General features: G+C 44.4%; 1 protein-coding gene across 1 annotated transcript in view; it reads left to right on the top strand.

Annotated features, from left to right (window-relative positions):
* The window catches only part of PTH1R (parathyroid hormone 1 receptor), a 133,915-nt gene that overhangs the window by 79,569 nt on the left and 33,619 nt on the right, over nucleotides 1-20,727 (top strand). The window contains exons 3-4 of the mRNA XM_063324222.1: nucleotides 8,551-8,661; nucleotides 10,195-10,313. Coding sequence (XP_063180292.1) covers nucleotides 8,551-8,661; nucleotides 10,195-10,313 — 230 coding nt within the window. The remainder of the gene's footprint in view (nucleotides 1-8,550; nucleotides 8,662-10,194; nucleotides 10,314-20,727) is intronic.

Here is a 20,727-nt window from a genome sequence, read left to right as displayed (position 1 = left end):
GCCCTCATTGCACCCTGGGGGATACAGCAGTGAGCAGGCATGGCCCAAATATGCCTCTCTTTTCCTCTCTCTTCCACCAAAGCAACCTGCAGCGTGCTGGGGTTTCTGACTAGGCTCAGGTGGGCAAGCAGAAATGAAGAAAGAGCAAAATGAGGGCCGCATGTGGCGCAGGCCTTTCACAAAGCACCCTGTGACAGGCCTTTCTGCCTTCAAAAGGCAAGTCCTCAGCAGCAACACCAAACGGAGCCTTTGCTTGCTCCGTCCTGAATACCATATTGGCTTGTGATAACGAGTACAATTTCCACGCCCTGAGTTTTCAACCCTCAAGGGGTAAGGAGAACTGCAAGGCACGTCTGTTCTAAAACTACGGTAATCTGTGCTACTATAACTACTCTGTAGTACGGTACTACTGTAAGGGAGTATTCATGGCAGTCCAAGCAACGGTGAGATGAATGGGTACACTATAATAGTAACCTTCAGACATCTCAGGCACCGAGGCACATGCCCTGCCTGCAGGATTTTACAGTCTAGCCTTAGAAGATGGGCATAGATTGTTGGTGATAAAATGGCATGCAGATGCAGAGAAATAAATCAGATTTTCTGACTTGAAGGCTTATACCTGCCCGTTGTGACTGATAGTGGATGAACATGTCATTCAGTGCATTTCACTGAGGTGCTGGGAACTTCGAGTTGGACGGTGAACTGACACATTCCCAAAAGCCTCATCTTCTCAAAGTGCTTGTTTCGTGGCGGTGGTATCCCCTCTGCAGAGCTGGATAAGGAGGAGCTGTCTGGTGGTGACCTGAGTCCCTGCCCCAGCACAGCCCTGGGAAGGCAGTGGGTGAAAGCAGCACTTAGCACCATCTCTCAGACTGAAACCCGTATTTCAGGCAGCGCTTTGTTCCCTGAACCTTTTAGGCTGCCTTCAGCTGAAGCTGAGGGCGTGAGTGATCTGTATTGATGGGCTGAGAGGTAAAGAAGAACAGAAAATAAAGAAAAATAGAAAATATATCAGTGCACTAGAGGAGGTGACCCTTATTGCTGCAGGGATGTAGTGGTGGGAAGAGCGGCTGACCTCTGCTGTGGTTCAGCTTGTCTTGAGGAATTGATGAGCTGGGTGTCTCAAGACCAAGAGATGAGAGGCCAACAGCTGCGTATGGGAGCTGTTTTGGCATCTTTGTACCTAAGAAGGAAGGAAGGAAGGAGTAATTTGGACTGTTTTGGAATCTCTCTTGTTCTTGGAAGTGATTGCCTGCAGGGCAAGCAAAATGATTTCTGAGATCTGGAGTGCAGGTGGGTAGGCAGCTGGAAAACTGGGGTGGGAAGCACAAGTGACTCTGCTAATCGTGAGACAGCAGCATACAGGATATTGAGGAAGGATGAAGATGCATGGACCTGTCCCAGGGCAAGGATGGCAGCAGAGCTGGAGTGCAGAGGAAGCTGTGAGTGACATAGTGCTCTCCTTCTAGCTCCATTAATGCCGCAGCCTCCATTTCTTTTAATGAGGTTCGATCTTAAAATCACTTAGTGACATGAAACTTACAGTTCTTCCCAGGGACCTCATCCCAAACATAACTCACCTGAAGCATAGAGCTGTCTCTTAATTTCCAGTATAAGCTTTGTTCACTGCCAGTTTACAACTGATTATTTTTGCATAATTTTCCACTTCTGTAGCTCATCTCTACTCAGACTGCTTACCAGTAGGGTGAGAAAAGCCTTCTTTCTCATTCTCTCTCTCTCATTCTCAAAGCAGTTCAAGCCTTTTATTTTCCTCCAGGGCCACCAATGAAATCTTCCCACTCTAATAGTCCTCCCTTATTGCTGGAAGATTTTTGCTTTCTGTTCCTCTTCACCAAAGGAAATTATGAGCTTTTTCCCAGAGAGGTTATTTTGTTCGACCAGTAGCAAGGACGTCTCAGGACCTATGAAGCCTCTTTTAGAAAACTACTATGGAATGAAGAAAAAAAAGTAAGTCTTAGAAGACAAAGATTCAATTCCTGCCTCAGCAGTTGACTTTTACCGACCTCACTTATCTGCCTGCATTAGATTTGTAGTCAGGGAGTGTGGTGGTCACTGATCCCCATGGTCTCCACAAGTGCGATAGTCCTGTCTCCCTGAACTCATCTCAAACTACAGAGACAGAAAGGGAGGCACCAGGATGAGGCATCTGTGAAGTCTCTGGAGAAGAAAAAGGTCTCGCCTCACTTCCATCCATTCATGTTTTCCCGCAAGACAGCACCGAAGTGGTCGGTGATGTCCTCTCAACGTGAGAAACTTCAGTGCAATTCCCACCTTCCCTGTCTCCATCCATGAGAGTTACAGCTCTGAATTTGGAGGAGCTTCACCCTCATACATACATGCCTGAGAAAGAAGCAATATCCTCCATTCAGCGCTGCCCGAATGACTGATACACATCCAAGACACTTAAGATGTGGGATATGCATGAGATTTACTTGTTTTCTTAAAAGTTTATGAATTCCTTTTGACTTACATCTTCAGTGAATCCTACTATTTCTTCCAAGGAAAGAAATGTTTTGCATTCCCAGTTCACTTGGAACGTGTGACTTCGTGTCCCAAACCTACCCACCTGTATCAATCCAAACAACATATTTGAACCCTCAAACTATTTTTCACCAAGAAAAGAAAGTTTTTGACAGCTTTTCAATCAGCATTTAGAAAAAACTGGATCCTTTCTGATTATCTATGCTTCTAAATATTGTTAACACTGTCTCAGGAGAGACTGACTTATTTTTAGCATGCCAAAAGCACGCTACTTGCAGGTGGTGGATTATTTTTTTTTCTAATGACAGCTTATAAAAAAGTTGTAAAAATGGATTTTATTTTTTATTTTAAATTATAGCCATCAGAAAAAAATTGTCAGCTTGTGGATTTTTTATTGTTTTCCTGAAACTCTCCACCATTTTTCATATTTCTTCTTGTAATTCAGTATGGATCTCTTTTGAGAAATGACCAAGAGAAAAGGAAAACAACAGAGAGAAGCCAAGTTGTTAGTACTGTTAATATTTTTATAAACCAAGAAAAAAATGTTTGGAGGAAATATTTGGGAAAACAAACAAAAAGAAAAGTCTTGTTTGGATTCCAGCACAATACCAATGGAATATATGGTATTTTCCCTCCCCATTTTATCAACTCAGTTGTTAAGTGACCTCTACAGTGAGTAAAACAGGAGAAAGCTGGAGACAGAAGGTGCAGAATTTGGTCCCACTTATCACATCAGTGGTCTCAAACTGGTGAAATTAATGGTAAAGGTGCCACATGCAGACCAGAAGAGACAGGGGGTGGAGTGAGGGAAGAAGGAAGGGATGTGGGGAATCATAGAATCACAGAATGGTTTGGGTTGGAAGGGACCTTTAAAGACCATCTAGTCCAACCATTCTGCCATGACCAGGGACATCTTCAACTAGACCAGGCTGCTCAGAGCCCCGTCCAACCTGACCCGGAATGTTTCCAGGGATGGGGCATTGGCCACCTCCCTGGGCAACCTGGGCCAGGGTTTCACCACCCTCAGGATACAAAATTTATTCTTTATATCTAGTTTGAATTTGCTGTCTTTTAGTTTAAAACCATTACTCCTTTGTCCTATCAGCAGGTCAATGGTTTGTCTCCTTACATGGGAGGAATGGAGGTATTAGAAAAAGGAGTGAGAGAAGGAAGGTGGGGCTCCTGTCTGGGACAAGAAGTGTGACACAGAGAGAAGAAACAGCTTTTGGTTGCATTAAAACCCAGGAATGTGGATTTAACAGTCACAAAGTGTGGCCGGACCTGATGTCAGTCAATACTTCCATTTGAAAAATGTTTTCCAAGAGTTTCACTCAATGTAGGAACTTGTCAATTCTCCAACCAGGAGGTCCAGAGGCACCTAGCTTAACCTTTGGATGTCCCCCCAGGCTTCCCCCTACCACAAACTAATAACTGCAGTGCCTTTTCCTAATCCGGTTCCTCTCTCCTTGCCCCCGTGGTGCCCTGGATTGGCAAGAAACAGACATGTTGGGCCTAATTTTAAGCTGTGCACCTGCCAGTTGGCTGGTCAGTCAGTTTAGGCTGGTTGGACAGGTGGCAGATACCAAATGCCCACCTGCCCTTCCCACTACTAATCATCAATCACCACAAAATTTGCAGGAAGGAAATGATGACTGAGATGTCTTATGCCTCCTTCAAATTGAGCTGAAATGTGTTCTCCAAGCATGGAGGGGGGAGAGAGAGGCAGGGGATGATAGAGAGGTGGAGAGGACATTAAAGAGGCTTCTCTGTGTTGTGGCAGTTCATGATAATGACAACAGATTCATTTTCATCTTTTCTTGAGAGCCTTAGCCACTTCTTGAAGATAGAGTCCCACCAGATCTTATACAGCATTAATGAATCAATTCCACAAGTCAATATACAGAGGCACAGAAAGATTTCAGATGCAGTGAGAGGCAGCAAAGATCATCTTTTTCGAATTTCTGGGTCAGTTAATGGCTCCCCACATTGTCCACATGGTAAAGCAGCAGTCCAGGGGTGTCCCAACACCAGCTTGCACTGTGTTTCCTGCACCAAGCCTCCAACCCTCTGCTTTTTGGAAGGATTGTGGGGATCAAAGTACACAAAAAGAAATAATTTCACACTCTGTTATCCAGAAAGCATCAGTTTTCTTTTGAATGAGTCCATTGCAAATGTGTGTGTGTGTATGTTTACAGCATGAGGAGGGCGTACCCACCAGATACTTTTCCACATTAATATTTTCTGGACAAATATTGCAGTATGATACTAAATGAAACTACTTACAAGTGAAGGCTGACCTTTGCAAGTCGTTGTGAAGAAAAGTGGAAGGTTTTTCTCTCAGCGTTTCAGAGCACGACATTCAGATGAATTTTTTTCTTCTCAATGTTTTTTGTCCATGTCATTCATTTTAAAGATTACCCAAATTATTTTATTTATTTTGTAAAAAAAATGGTTTTATTTTAAGTAACACCACTTTGAGGGCTAAATGAAATCTTTATTTACTTTCTTGCCTGCAAAAAAAAACCTCAGGGACAATAACATTTTGTCCTAATCCAAATTTTGTGGGGTCCTTTTTTGCCTTTTTCTTTTGATCCTTCCAGAGAACTGAAAAATAAATAAACTGGTTTTCACAGTGTAAATAATCCTGCAACATAATGAGCCAAAGGGAAGGGCTTTCCCAGTTTTCATGAATAGGAAATTTAGTATTATTCTTCCTCTATTGTGACTGGAAATAGAGAAAATGCAATAAACTTCTTGCTCCCTTTTATCACACCAATGCTGAGGAATTTTAGCTCCTCTATCCTCACTCCCAGTTAATGCTTTATAAGATAGGCAGTGATTAGTCTGGTCCTTTTCATCAACACTAAATTAAAGATAAGAAATCAGCTGTTAAGTGATGAGTTTTTCAGTTGTTTTTCATGTCCTAAAATACCATCAAACTGAATTGATCACTGTCAGCTCCGACCCTGGAGGGCACCATACCAGCCAAAGGTTTTTAAAGCAATCCTGTATTCTTATTTAATCTTGTGAAAGCACAATCATTATAAAGGATAAATTACTGTTTGGTTGAAAGATTGCTAAGGGACGAGCTTTGGTATTAATGAAACATGCTGAGATCTTGGCCGTGCTTATCATTTCTTTACTAGTGGAGTTCTTTTGCAGATAAGAGCAGGCTGTTCCGTTTTGGTTTGATTCTCATGTAATTCCTCTCTGTCAGACACTTTGTATGCTGTTGATAAACTTATTCACAGGTTGCCATCAATACGCAGGGCAGATGCTGCTCTGAAAGCAGAGCTGGGGCAGATTCACCGGTTTTTGCTTTTCATTTCAAATACTCTACTGCAACTGGATGCTAACTGATGGGTGCAGTTAGTACAGCCCAACGCAAAGGTGTATCATAGAATCATAGAATGGTTTAGGTTGGAAGGGACATTAAGGATCATCTTTAAGGCCATGGGCAGGGACATCTCCCACTAGACCAGGTTGCTTCAAGCCCCATCCAACCTGATCTTGAACACCTCCAGGGATGGTAGCCACATCTCTGGACAACGTGTTCCAGTGCCTCACCACCCTCACAGCCAAGAATTTCTTCCTCACATCTCATCTAAATCTCCCCTCTTTCAGTTTTAAACCATTCCCCTTTGTCCCATGGCTCCCCTTCCTGTTCCAGAGTCCCTCCCCAGATTTCCTGGAGCCCCTTGAGGGACTGGAAGGAGCTCAAAGGTCTCCCTGGAGCCTTCTCTTCTCCAGGCTGAACACCCCCAACTCTCTCAGCCCGTCCTCACAGCAGAGGGGCTCCAGCCCTCTGATCATCTTTGTGGCCCTCCGCTGGACCCATTCCACCCATGTCCTTCTTGTGCTGAGGACTCCAGAGCTGGACGTGGTACTCCAGGTGGGGTCTCACCAGAGCAGAGTAGAGGGGTACGTAAGCACCAAATTAGATTTGGATGGATAGTCCTTCCTCAGGGACTGGAAATGCAGCCCATGTTGAACATCCATGTCTGAAAGCGAACTTGCTCTCTTGTGGACTGGGAGCTTCTGGATCAAAAGCTGCAGAAATGAGTGGCTGACAAGTTGTCAGAGGTAGGGAACAGGGTTTGACTTCCCTCTTTTTAAAGCAGTGTTGAAAATGAGGTCAGTTCCCACAGTTTTCAAGAAGCCTGGAGTATTTCTCAGCCTTTCTAAATATGGATAAGTTCTGGCTTTGTCCCTTGCAGACTGAATGAGCAGACAATGAGGAAGATGAGACTGCCAGGAGGGTGGGCAGCCCATCTCCCAGGGCAGTCTACCTCCATTGCTGGCATCTCAGCTGCTTGAGAGGCTGGTGGCAAACCCTATGTGCTGCAGAGCTCCTTCATGATCCTCTTAGCCTACATGGTTTTGTAGGACATGATGTTGGAGCTCTTGAATGGTTGGCTGGTACCCCAGTTTGTGAAGAGAGAAACGAAGCTTCTCATAATTACGGGTCAATAGAAGACCTGCTTAATTGCTTCTCAAGTTCTGTAGGATTGCAAAATGACAACTAAAGAACTTTAAGTATATACTTATATACTTGCCAGTTTTCAAAAGAAGGTTTGGAGGGAAAAGGCAACATAAAGCGTGGGAAAGGACTTTTTTCTTGTTTTGTATCTCTGCTTTTCCTTGTGCTAAGCACATAAATCACAGATATCTGCAAATAAACTAACATATGAAGAGGTAAGAGGAAGACCTGTATATGGGGGGAGACAGGATTTCTCCTTCAGGGCTACTTTAGCTTTCTTCAATGAACAAAAAGGGACAACAAGGATGATTTAAAGAAAAATCCGGTAACAACGCCTCACCACTCCCTTCCCAAAAGGTTAGGAATTAGCAGTGAACATAGCAAAGTGGTACAACCGAGAGAGATAAACAGTTCCGAGGATATTTGCATTCCTAAGGTGACAGGGCTCATGTGAGTTCTGCACCTGCCCATTCTTTCTGCTCCTTTTCTGAAAACCTGTGATTAAGCAGAGGGCAGAAATCCAAAATAGTATGTAAGCAGCAGGGAAAGCTGGGAAAACTCAACCATTGTGCGCTGTGCTTGGCAGCAGGCGACGGTTCAATCAGCGTGTGCGTGCTGCCAGCCAATTAGCATGGGCATGGCTCCAAATCAATCAGTGCACGACCTGCATCTTGCCCCATGGTGACATCACAGGGAAATGGGGGGAGAGGGAAGCTGGGTCTACTGAAGTCACCGGCCTAAAGGATGTCAGACGGGAAAGGATGCAAATTTTTAGGAAAAAGAAATTCCACCATTTCCCTCCTTATGAAGCAAGGTAATGAAATATTCTCTATTTATGGTTAGAAATTTTGCCACAGACACCTCTCTAGATTCTTGCTAGTCTTAGTGTCACTTAAAAGCGCACGCAAATTCAGGCACACAAGGGCATCTGAGAAAGGAGCAAAGCATCGCAAGATAGCATAGCACTGGCTGATACAAATAACGAGTTACAATTACAGCTGAATTTGGATTAATGGTCTGTGGACATTAAATCACAGCTAGTCTACTCTGTGGGAATTAGTACCTTTCAGGGATGCCTGAAAGGGTAACTTTGAGCCCCACAATAATCTAGCCACAGCATAATCTAGCTCTTTGGTATGCTAGGTTCAAATCTGTGTTGCCTTATCAAGGTTACACCCAACCAAGCTCCCTTGGGCATCTCCAGGTTGCCTGTCAGTCTACAGAGTCCTGAATGCTCAAGTTCTCCACTCTGCTTTCCTGCCCCATTTCCATTTCTTCCAGCCCACAAGGGAAAGCAACTTTCCAGACACATTGTCCCCTCTCAAAGAGCGCTCAGTGATTATCCCATGTCTGACCATCTCCTTCTGAAATAAAACTTGGGAGAAACCACATCTTCTGGAGCTAAACACTAAGAAGAATATTACAATGATGCCTAAGAGTGGCCTTCTTGAATTGAGTGACAATGTTGTTGTTTTTTTTTCACGGAGATCCCTTCTCCAAACGGTGGGGCATTAGTTTCACCTCTGCAGGTCCAGTGACTCCTCTTTATCTTTGTTTCTCTTCCACAGATGGTTTTTGTCTTCCGGAGTGGGATGGTATTGTCTGCTGGCCTGAAGGTGTGCCAGGCAAAGTGGTGGCTATGCCATGTCCTGAGTACATCTATGACTTCAATCACAAAGGTAGGTGTTGTCCTTGGTGTCAGCACAGCCTGGTAAGCTGCAGGAAGGGGAGGTCTCGCAGTTGGAAAATTAGAAATCCTCTTTAGTATCCCTTTTTTGTCATATGGTGGCTCCCTTCCAAGGAGGGGTAAAGACAGGGAAAAGGAAGTTAAGAAACAACCGTTACGTTTTTATGCTGGAAGAAAAGCTCTGTTTTAACCTAAACAATGACAAATTTCCCACCCACCCCAGACTGTAATGGGGCATTATAAGCACTGATTTCATGTTTACAACTGGGTAGTCTTGCAGATATACAAACCTCTATTTGTTTGATGCCACAAACTTTGCATAGCAATAGAAACCCACAAGATATTCTTCCAATTTATGTTCTTCGCTTGACGGATCTGTTAATTCTAACCCCTGATTTCTGCCCAGACCCCTATGGTGGGTATCTGAGAACAGCGCTGGTAACCAGAACATGTGAATTCCTCCCCATCTCACTTTCCCTCAGGCAGCACATTTCTTGGCTTGCTTGTGGTGCCGCAAAGTCTGTGCATGTTTTTAGAAGGAATTGAAGTACACTCACTCTTTAGTGTATTTTCAAAGCTAAAGCATTCTCTTTTCTCAGGCAAAGCTGTGCATCCAAAGACTGAAAAACTAAAGAATTAAGACTATATGTTCCCAGCAGAGCACCGATGTAGTTTTCAGAAAAGAAGCAATGATATTCCAGTGCACCCTCGTTGCATGTAGTCTGTCCTGCCCTTTTTATAAGGGACGGTGATCTGAGCCAGCTTAACCCCTGGCTGATGACCTCTTTGGGAGATCCCTGCACATGCACTTCACATTAGAGACCAGGAGGAACAGGCAATGCATCCCTTTTTTCTCCATAACCCAACAACGGCATGGATTCCTCACCTCACTGATCACCACCAGTCAGGTCAGCAAGGGTGGGAGTCAGATTAAGACCCTTAGATGCAGAGGTCTCTATAACCTCTCCCTCTGTAGTCACAGGACAGATAGATCTATTGACTGGTTTCATCCCTGTTAACTGTAACGGGACTTTTTACACACAGTTTATGCAATGATACCCCAACACAGACATCTGAACATGAATGTTTTCGTCTGCTGATTGGGTCCTGAGATGAAACCTTGCCTTCTCTTTTTTTTCCATGGGGAGGGTACCCATGGAAAAATCTGTCTTGAAAAGCACTGAATCTGTAAACAACAAGCAGCATAATATAGTTCACTGTTTATTTTCATAGGGAGAGATGCAACTCTGAGGATGACTTTGTGCATTGGGACTTTTCAAAGCTTCTCTCCTTTGTTTGTAGACCAAATATCTTAACCTAAACAAAGTGCAACTTGTTAATAGCTCTCTCGTGTTTCTCAGCCAGAAAATTGATAAAGTTGCTAAGCAGGCAGAAATTGTCTTCTTGCAGTCGTACTTCAAAGCAGGCAGGAAGAATCAGGGTTGATGGGATCCATCCTTGGAAGAAGTTCCTCCTATTCTACCAGGTCTAGTCCCACTTACTCTGTCTCATTTCTCTCCCATAGGCCATGCTTATCGCCGGTGTGACCTGAACGGGAGCTGGGAGTTGGTCCCAGGCAACAACCGCACCTGGGCAAACTACAGTGAATGTGCCAAGTTCCTCACCAACGAGACAAGGGAAAGGGTAGGCAATTGCGTTTGTGCATGGACCACGAAGTGTTGGCTTCACCCAGGGCTAACCTAAGAAGCACTGTCTCATTTAAAACCCTTGATGAGCTCTAGTTTGCTGCCTCCTCTTGGAAACTATGTCTGAGCTTGCCAAAGCCACATCTTGGTTTTGATTGGGGAATTATTTGAATTTGAAATTGTCGTCAAAGCCAGAAAATTTTCCTCCTGCTGCCATGACTCCCATTTGTAAAGAGATCTTGGAGAAACTTGAAGTGGGCTAGGAACACTAAGAAGTGGTTGGAGGTTGTTCCATGCCATTGAGACTCCTTCTTCCCCACCAGACACTAATTTTGGTACCAGTTTGTTACCAATAATTCTAATGCTTATGTGCTTGTCTGTGCTGGGGAATGTACAAACACAGAGCTAAAAGATGTGTCAATAAAATCAGTAATAACCCTGCTTCTATACGTCATTAATAGAGAACCTCTTTGTTGAGAGGTATAAATCAAGGATCAAAGGTTTTACGTGGTCTGTTCATTGGAGATGGGTGGGGACAAAGTCCTTTGCTAAAGCAAATTAACATGTAAGAACAGATCTTAAACTATTTCTGGTGTAGTCACAATTTTGAAACAGGGACACCAGTCCAAAGTTAGAAAAGGGACTCATAGCACATGGAGAGAGTTTGGTATGCTCCTGGGGAAAAAAAAAAAAATATCTATCTGTACGTCACACCTATGTACCTTATTTTTACACAAATTCAGGTGATTGGCAAAATAGTAGTTGACAGAAATTTCCCACATCTTTGTCTGGGTCTGAGCCCAGCTGGGGCTGTGTAGTGCTTCTGAATGTCTCCCAAGCTGAGTCCATCATAGAAGTGACTCTGTGCTAACACGACAGCAAAGCCGTCAGTGGAGTCACCTGAGAGGATGTGACCTTCTTGTTTCGCAAAAAAAGACATTTCCACCCACACGCGGTTGCTGCTCTATTTCTGTAATTTGCAAAGAATTCAGCAGAAACCTCTGGTTTCGCAGTGGTACTTGGAAGATGTCCTCCTTGGATATGGGGTATGGCATTAGGGACTGATCATTTGCAGCAAGGGTTATTTTCAGACAGTTGGAGATAAAGATCTAACCACAAGCTTCACAGTGGGGAGCAAGCTTGAAGATGATATACAGCCCCTTTGGGAGAACGTTCTTAATTTTAAGTCCAACCACAGCATAGTTTTTTTGCATTTTTTTTTCCCAACGGTGAAGCAACATATGAATGAAGTTGTGTAGTGAGGAAAGATGTTATTTGAGCATCTGCACGCATTATATCATGCGGTCAAAGAACTGACAAGGTTGTACACGCCAGGTACTGCTCCAGCTACTTGATAGCAAGGTGTGTTGTGTCAGTGCTAGACAACACTCATTTTGAGGACAAGTTTGATGGGACTCATTTTTTCCCAGTACGTATAGTGGAAAGAACTATTTTAGCCTCAGAGTTTTCTGGAAAATTTCTGGAGTTGGTGTTGGAGACATTGAACATCTTGCTCACACTGAGAGCTTTACTAAGTTGCACAACTTCTTGACCTCTCTGCAGTCATTATCTCCCCTGTCCCACCTATCTCAGCCATGTCCTGAAGTGGGAGTCATCTGCTGTAGACCTCTCTACCTAAGCAAGTATCCTAGATTTCCCCTAGGGAAAGGAGGTCCTTTCTGTTAAACTACCTATGCTGGCAGCTAGGATGTGGTCAAGATAAATTGGTAGGGGAAGGGTACAAAGAAGAAGACGGTTGTCCATTTGTTACGAGCACAAGGAAGGTGTAGAGACCAGACCTCCAGGCTGGGAAAAAAGGCTGAAAGCAAAGTCTATTGTCCTGGGTTTCCTGTATCTATTTTTGTCTGTGTCTCCTGAGTGTAGAGGTGGTCACTGCACAGACAGGGGACTTGGACTGTGTTTCCTAACAGAGAGACATTAGATGAGGTGTCATGATGCAGAAGATTTCATTTTTATTCTCAACCTCTGTTCTTACTTGGAAAATTACTGCTCACTTTATGACCTGCTTTAATAAACCATCCAAATATTATCATCTTCATTATTCTGTACATAAGGGTCAGTCATCTTCTGCCAGGAGTTTTCTCATCTAGCCACACAGAGGTGAATTTAATGGTACTTAATGGTAAGACAAATTAGACCATCATCATTGTTCAGATTAAATGGGCAACACGGTATTGCCTAAGTGACACCTCCCCAGTGCAAAGAACATTAGAAAAAAATGGTAGTTTCCCTTACCTTTGGAGTTGTAGCGTGATTAACAAGTGATTTTCAACAGCATCTATTAATTATTATTATTATTATTATTATTATTATTATTATCCTTGTATTTGCAAGAGGTTGCTTTCATGGCGATGGTGCATGCTCTCATGTAGTTACCTTGTTTCACCATAGAGGTGGCTGCATTTTAGTGACAAGTGAAGCAATGCTACACATCCACTGCAGGTCTCTTGGGCCTTCTGGCATGAAAAACGCTCTGGAAATAAAAGAGAAAAGGAATGACCTTCTTTTTTTTTTCTCAGTTGGGTGATGACTTTCAGAGAACAAGGAAGGCCTCTTGTCTTTCACACCCAAGGGTGGCTCTGAAGCACTGGTATTAATAAACCTTCCTTTGATTTTTTTTTTCTTGAAGTAAATATGTCAAGAGATGTCAGAATCAGGGAATTTGGCAAGATAGACTAGTCGTCTTTAGAGAGAGATTGTTTTCTATTATTACTTCCCCCCCTGGGGAACAGCATCTTTGCGTCACCAGTAACAGCTGCATTTAACCAACGTTTTGAAAGGAGATCGTGGGCTGAGTCCAAGTAGGACAGCATCCGAGCAGATGTAACCAGAGAAACTTTTAAGAAACTATGCATTAGAAAGCATTAAGAAAAAAATGTATGTCTGTGACTATATATATATATATCTGCATTGCTATCTCTAGAAATAGGCCTGTATCTATAGATAGCTACAGATGAACACACCTAAATAAACACCCACGTCCATGCGCACATACACACACACACACATATATATATATGTCCATGTATGTTTGTTTAGGTGTGTAGTTTTCTCATTTTAGCCACTGTGGGATAATTATAAGCTTGACCAAAGCAGCAAACGGCGGGCCCCAGAGAAAGTTTGTGTCTTTCGCTACCTTTTCCTGAACCATATAAAGAGGATTATTTCACACAGAGCAGCACGGAAACCGCTTTCTGAAATTAGCAAAGTATGCTAAAGCCATCAGAGCCAGGAGAATTAACAGCTCGTAACTGCCCAGTGAGCAATTGCTCTTGGTCTGTTTTCTAAGGGAAAATTAGCACTGCTGAAGGACGCTGGATTGACAGCCTTGAAGATTGATGTCCTCTCTTTAGCCAAGAGAGCAGGTAGGCTGCAACTAGCTATTGAAGTGTGTTTCCCCAGACACCTTGCAGACAGCATTAATCTTGCCATGAACAACCATGGTCTGCAGAAGACAACTGTTTAGCAAGAGTTCGGAAGAAGTTTTGTGGAAAGGTGTCTCAGCAGCACCTTATGGGAAGATAAGACAGTTTTCTCTGTGCCTTCGGGCAGTGCCGAAAGCCACCGCTACACCACAGTCTGTATATATTCTCTCATATTCTGCTTTTAAAATAACCCTTCACCAGCGCAGCAGAAATGGTGGAAAATGTTGTTCTCCCACCCCTTCCCCAGGAGACGTGCATGGGCATCCCCCATCCCGACTGCACCCTGGATCTTTCAAAAGTCTTCCTGCCTCTGAACAGATCAGCTGAGAGATCTGTGGCTTCCCACCCCAGGCCGGGCAGCTCTGCTTTGTTTATTTTCCATCCGGTGCTTAAAGAGAGCCAGTAGGACAAGGGACAGAAGGGGGACGGATTGGCCGCTGTTCGCTCTTTGAGGAAGGCAGCGTGGTTAAAACACCAGCTGGTTATCTGTCTGCTGCGTGTTTCGCATTGCTGAATCGCGAGCTGCTGAACGTTGGGAGAGGGTATAAAGCACTGCTACGTAATCACTAGATGATAGGCACATAGGTGTATATATATCTATTTATTCTATATTTGTTCTGTTCTTACACTATTCCTGGGCATGTAGGAGACAAGGAGTGGGCCTAAAAGGACCCTTGGTCTGGCCGAGGTTGGCCATTGTCCTTAGAGCTTTCTTCAGTTCCCTTAAAAACAGGAGTGAGGGCAACCTGTATTCTTGGAGCTCCTCCTCAATCTCTGGATAAAACATGGCACACATGGAAAGTCTTGATGCACTGGTAAGCAGCTTTTCGGGCAATTTGTCTCCAAAATACCATAGTAGTGCTTTGACTATGGACCTCTTCCCTTCCACACAGCCAGGCAATAGCAGCACTCCCAGCATGGTCATTTTTCTGATCGCCTTTTCAGACGTTGGCAGGAGTAATGGCGTATTTTGCTCAATAAGCAGAAATTTCCTTCATTTCCGTCTCCTCCAAAACCAACACTAATGCCAAACACATCCTTTTTTTAAAGCAGGTCAAGCCTATCCTGTTTTCAAGGATGAGTTTAAGGCTAAATGTGACCTACATCTACTGAAATCATGGGGAAGGGGAATATGAGCCAGCAACTTGGGAGGTTAGCTCAGCTCGGAAGCCACCAGCTTAGCAAGATAGACCATCCTAAAATCTAACCTCAGCCTGCCAATCCTGTCTTCATCTGCTACTGCTTGTTTATATTATGGTGGTTTTACTGCTTCCAGGGAAATCAGAGAGGCCTCGAGAATCCATCACATACCAAACACAATGGGAAAGGCACAGCATGTTGCAGGGCTGCTTTATCTAAACTCCCTTCTTCAAACCAAAAATCTTCTGTGCCTGGCCTTTGTTCTCGGAGCTCTCTGGGGTCCTTTTAAAAGCAAACAACTTTGTGTAGCCTCAAACTGATGGCATAAAGCATGTTTACATAGCATATACTGAGTTATACAGATGAAATGCCATCAAAGCGTCATACATTTGCAGCATGAAAGATGGGCAGATGTTTTAAAGTACATGTAGGAATAAAAAAAAAAAAATGCATTATTCAGATGTGTTCTTCATTCTTGCAAACAACCCTGTCAGGCAGTCCTTGTTTCATGCCTATAACTTAGGCCTAGTGCCTTCCTGTAAATGCTGCAGCACCTTTTAGTGTGGTTCTGCTGATGGTTAATTCCCTAAGTCTGCTGGGAAACTCTGATGATTTATAACAACAGCATAACAATGCTTCACATAAAAACACAAGAGTTCTCACGACACAGCACACAGGGCCACATATAGTCCCCTTGTACCCCTTATTTAACCATTGCTGGCCCATAGAAGATGTTTAAGGACAGTTTATGGAGGCTGGCAAGCAAAGAGTGCTCCTGTCCCTACTTAAAGCCTTCCAAGAGCCTGCAGCTGTGGGGCATTCTCAGCCTGTGGCCATAGCATAGGATTTTGAGAACTTTGTTCCATTAATATGAACAGCAGATTTGGGGGACATATTTTCAGTGGCCTCCTGGATGTCCCGTGGCTATGAATGCTGTAGATAAACTGGGCACAACATGGAAAAGTGCTACCTTTCATCAATACAGCTATCGGGCACCCAAAGAGCTCAGATGACTTCTTAGACATGGGTCTACTCCCACCTTTTTCCTTTTTCCTTTTTTTTTTCATAGACTGCTCTATAGACCTGAACAACTCTCCAGCTCTGCTGACTGCAGTCAAGGGGTCCAATTTACTTCCCTACACCTAGAAACCTGGCATGACTGCCAGAGATACATTTTGGAGATGCACTACACCTCCTACAGTATTAGCACAAGGTTGGCAGATATCTATGAGACCCATGCTCTTCTGGAGCAGCATCTGGGGTCCATGTGAGTACTTTCAAGCATCTCACACAGCGCTCAGTGCTTATGTGCAGGCAACTGAATCTGAAGATCTCTCCTTGTTGACTATCATGTGAATATAGATGCTCAACACACACAGAAACATACGTTTTCACATCTAAATTGGGGTGTCTTAGTCTGAGAGCTGACCCTAGTCACTATCTAGATTGTGAGGACCTGAAGCGCCCGGGACCTCTATAGATGAGGGGAACAGAATTCCGTAGCAAAAAAGTCATGTTCAACACTCAGTGTTTTCCCTTAGGCTTTGGAAATCAGTGACTGTTTTGTGCCTTTTGCAAATATCCCTTCTCCCTGCCATTAAGTGTTTTTTTAGTCGCATCTTTTGTTGTAAAAAAAGACAAGAAAAGCAACGACCAGAGCTAATGACAAGATTTCTGGCTTTGCTTATCATTCAAAGCAGTAAAATGCTTCCCCTGCTAATTTCAAACATGTCATTAGCAACATCTGAATCAGCAGCTTTGAGAAACTTTGGAGATACTTGATCTGGAAAGCCGTTACATATGCTTCCATCCTCATCTACTGCTAATCCCACCCTTCAGCACAGCCTGCCAACCCCTCAAAAGACCACTGGATCCATTTCAGCTTCGCAACCTAAATGTTGCAGAGTCTTGCTGTTGTCTCACAAAGGGGGAAAGGAAAAGGAGGAAAGGAGAAAGCTGGATACAGGGCACAGTGCAATGATACTCAGAACAGACGTTGCTACCAGTCATCTAGAAAATACGTGTCTCAGTCACCCACGTCCCTCCCTGTGGCACTGGAAGGAAGCAGGACACATGAACACCAAAGCCCTGAAGGTTTCATCCAGATGCTGAAATGTAGATTATGTTTATGCCCAGAATTAAATGAGATGTTCTAGGGTAGATGAGACAACTGCATGGGAATTGCAGATACAACACGGGACCTACAGGACACTCATTCCCTTCTGTAAAAGCAGCTTGAACCAGAAAGAACACTTGGGCTCTAAAAAGGCATGGGACACAGGGAAGGACAACTGAATTGAGTCCTAAGGGTCGCAAGACCTCTTACCCGAGACTCAGATGGATGGAACTTGCTATATAAATGTAAATATCTCTATTTGAGCTGGTCACCCTGGACGCCTCTTGTGACAACCCAGTCAATGCAGCTGGTGGCTGAGGGCACAGTCCTGTGATTAAAATAGACGGATTGCAGCCTAAAGCACCCCTTTCTTACTGCTGCTGGGACCTCAGGTGGCCAGCTCTGATGGAGCTATCCACTCTGTAGACATCTAAATTAGAGGACCGCATTCCCTATGACAAACTCCATGTACCCATACTAGAATTTGAGGGAGCAGAAATACTCTTCACACAGACTGTCCTACAGCTGGATGCAATGCAAGAGTAAAAGCAAAGCCCTGGTTTCACAATGGATGCGGCCTCGAAACCCCTCACCTGATGCTCTGATGTAGCTCAGAGCTGGCCTGCAGAGGAAAGCAGTTTTCCTCTGAATTCACATCAATGCAAATTATCTCCCCATTGGTGGAAGCGGGCAAATTAGGACTCAAGTTAAGCCCTAAGCACAGTATGAAAATGTAACAGCCAACTGCTCTGAGGGTCACACACCTGGAAGACATCCAAACCGCAGGCAGTGGGGAAGGCATGGACCCTTGTGGGAGGGGGGAACATCCAGCCCGTGAATGCCCATGGTGGCTAGGGTTTGTTTATTTTGTTTCTTCCATGCACTCTCTGAGTTCACGCAGAAGCCATGTCCAGCTCTGTTTTGGTTTCTTGTTCTCCCAAAGCCACCAGACTGCTGTGAAGTTTCTACCTTGAGGTCAGGCTGGTGGAAAGCTGAGACGCAAAGGGGAGCAGAGAGGAAGTCTCCCACCAAACCAAGAGGGAGGGGGAAAGGGAGATCTTGTTACAGGTTCAGCACGCAACACATCTGAAATTGTACTTATGGTTTTCATGGTTCAATCTATTGTCAGTCTCTGAGTTATGGCTGGAGAGAGGTCGAGAAAGCAAGATCAGGTGGGCTAGCTCACTGCGGACGGATCATTTCACCTGGCTATACAAGATAGATGGCTGTGGTTTGGTGGAGCTTTGCAATGTGTGACCAGAGAGGAGGGGGGAAAGGAAATGAGCTGAGGCTGTGCAGTGTCTGAGATCACCATGGAGCATGGCCTAGAGAGGATGCATGGTACATGACTTGATGGGAAGTCATTTTACCAACACCAAAACCAACTCATGCACGCCAGGGGGGCTCATCCTGCCCAGAACCCTCCAAGAGCAACCACAACTCAACCAAGTGTAAGGAAGGCCTCCAGAGCATTCCTCTGCAGACCTTGTTGGCAGGGGAAGGGGTTAAGTTGGGTACTCCTTAGGGAGATGGCAGATGCAAGAGGCCCAGGAAAGCTGTAAGAGAAGGGAGGAAAGTGGGGATCAGATCCATCCCACACCTTCCCTACCATTATCGCACTCCAGCAGGGCATGGGATGGAGTGGGCAGAGGGCAATATGCAAGGCCGCCAGTTTTGAAACTGATGTTCCCTCATCTTGGCACTGTATTGTGAGTTTTACAATATTTTGCTGACAATCACAGCCCCTAGAATCATAGATATGGAGGTTTTGTCCTCTGGTTTTCCTTTAGCTTTTTTTCAGCTTTTCTTTTTTTTTAAGTACACATGCGTCAACAGTTGAAACAGTGAAGGATGTCTGCAGGAGTCAAATTAAATGACACTGGTTAAAGTATCACACCTTTTAAACCAGGGTCTCATGGTGTGGCGAGGCCATATTTTTGCAGGGTGGGTTGCTTCTTCCAGGGGGTCAGTGGATGACCAGTGATGGTGAGTCCACCTTCAGGGTGGATTTATAAGAGACATTAGGTAGAGCTTCTATTGTAGCAGCATGATCTAGGAAGTAGTGCACTGTATCGAGACTATGGACATCCAGGTTTTGTCCATGGCTTGGCCATGCATGACCTTTGTGGTCTTCTGTGAATTATTTAAACTCACATCCATCTCAGCTCCTAAAAGAGGGTTCTCAGACCATGGAGGTGGTTTTTTCAGCTGGCAGATGACTCAATATTTTGTTACCTGGAGGACCTTTCCTGATTCAGCATTGCGGTTTCCACTGAGCTGGGACCTCCCTTGTGCTAGGAGATGAGTGAAACCTGGAATTGCCTTTCGTGCTTTTTTTTTTTCCTCCTGGGTAAATCCAGGTCTCGCCATTCCTGAGGACAAGCACTCCTGGGAACTAGCGAGCATGAGCTGCCCTCCCAAGGGCTGCCCTTGTGCAGCCTTTAGGAGAACCTCAACCTTTTGCTCCCAAGCCTTTCCCCAAGGACCTAAGCACCCCGTCCAAAAAAACTACCTGCCCTGAAGGCTCTCCATGGTGACACTGGGTAAGATTTGTGGCACCTATGTCTGCAAGTGAGCACACCAGCGTGCATGCATGCATGCATGTGTATGTCTTGGCAGCTCTGACTCAACATCCTTTCAAAAAGAGGCCCTGTGGTTAATCAGAGGAATTAACCACAGCCTCCGAAAACGTCCTGCCAGCCAATAAGCAGGCCCTTCCCAAGGCCATTGCTACTACAACGGTGTCGTTGTCCGATAGGAACGTGGATCTTTCCGGTTAAATTTCTGAATGGGGCTCAGGGACGCTTTTGTTCGGCTGGGCATAGTAACGCCTCACAACTGCCGAGTTACCAAGAATCCTAAACTTGGAGTAGGATTTTTATTATTTTTTTTTTTAATTTTCACCGTGGAGGCAAGTGTTTTCCAGTTCAAAGAGGATTCCAGCTTGACAGTGGCAAAAGTGCACCAACCTTTGAAGGGAAGGAGCTTTTCTTTCCTTCCTAAAACTCTCAAATCTGCTCACATTGGCTTTTTAGTGCCTGCTGGCTCCACAGATATACAGGGATATATATATAAAAATACGCACATACACACACACTAGATTAATATTGGCAAGCGCACCACTCTACCAATGGAAACCGCAAAGAAACATTCACATATCTGGGGATTCTGATGTAATAGGGCTGAGGTTTCACATTCCAGGACAGCATTTCTAGCCTCAAATCAAAATCAGAGCTGTCATTCAGAGCCCAGCGTTACTAATGTTATTGCAACCCAGCGGGTGGGGTGAGGGAAAGGCGGGAGGCAGGGGAGGAGGGAGCGAGGAGAAAGATGCTGAATTGGTTGGTTTCTTCGGGGTTTATTTCTAATTTCAGACGCTGAAAGGTAGTACAAGCTAGGAGAGTGGCAGGCATTTTAACCCTTTTCAGGTAGATATTCAGTAATCCCTGAGTGAAGCTGCATGCCCCAGCACTGGATGAAGAAAAACATCTCAATATTTAATGGAAAGCTCAGGGTTTCTAAGCCCAACTCTAAAATTCAGAGGGCCAATAGAACTAAAATCTAATTACTATGAGCTCTCCTGTGACAGGACCTTTTCCAATGGGACTTTGGCAAGCTAAAATTGTGTCTGGATTGGATAACCACAGTCATAGGCTGATATTGATTTTAAAAAATAAAAATAAATGCAGGTGATGTCTTCTCCTATCCCA

The sequence above is a fragment of the Chroicocephalus ridibundus genome, chromosome 2 (genome assembly GCF_963924245.1).
Source record: "Chroicocephalus ridibundus chromosome 2, bChrRid1.1, whole genome shotgun sequence".
Taxonomy (NCBI): Eukaryota; Metazoa; Chordata; class Aves; order Charadriiformes; family Laridae; genus Chroicocephalus; species Chroicocephalus ridibundus.
This window is presented reverse-complemented; position numbering and strand designations above follow the sequence as displayed.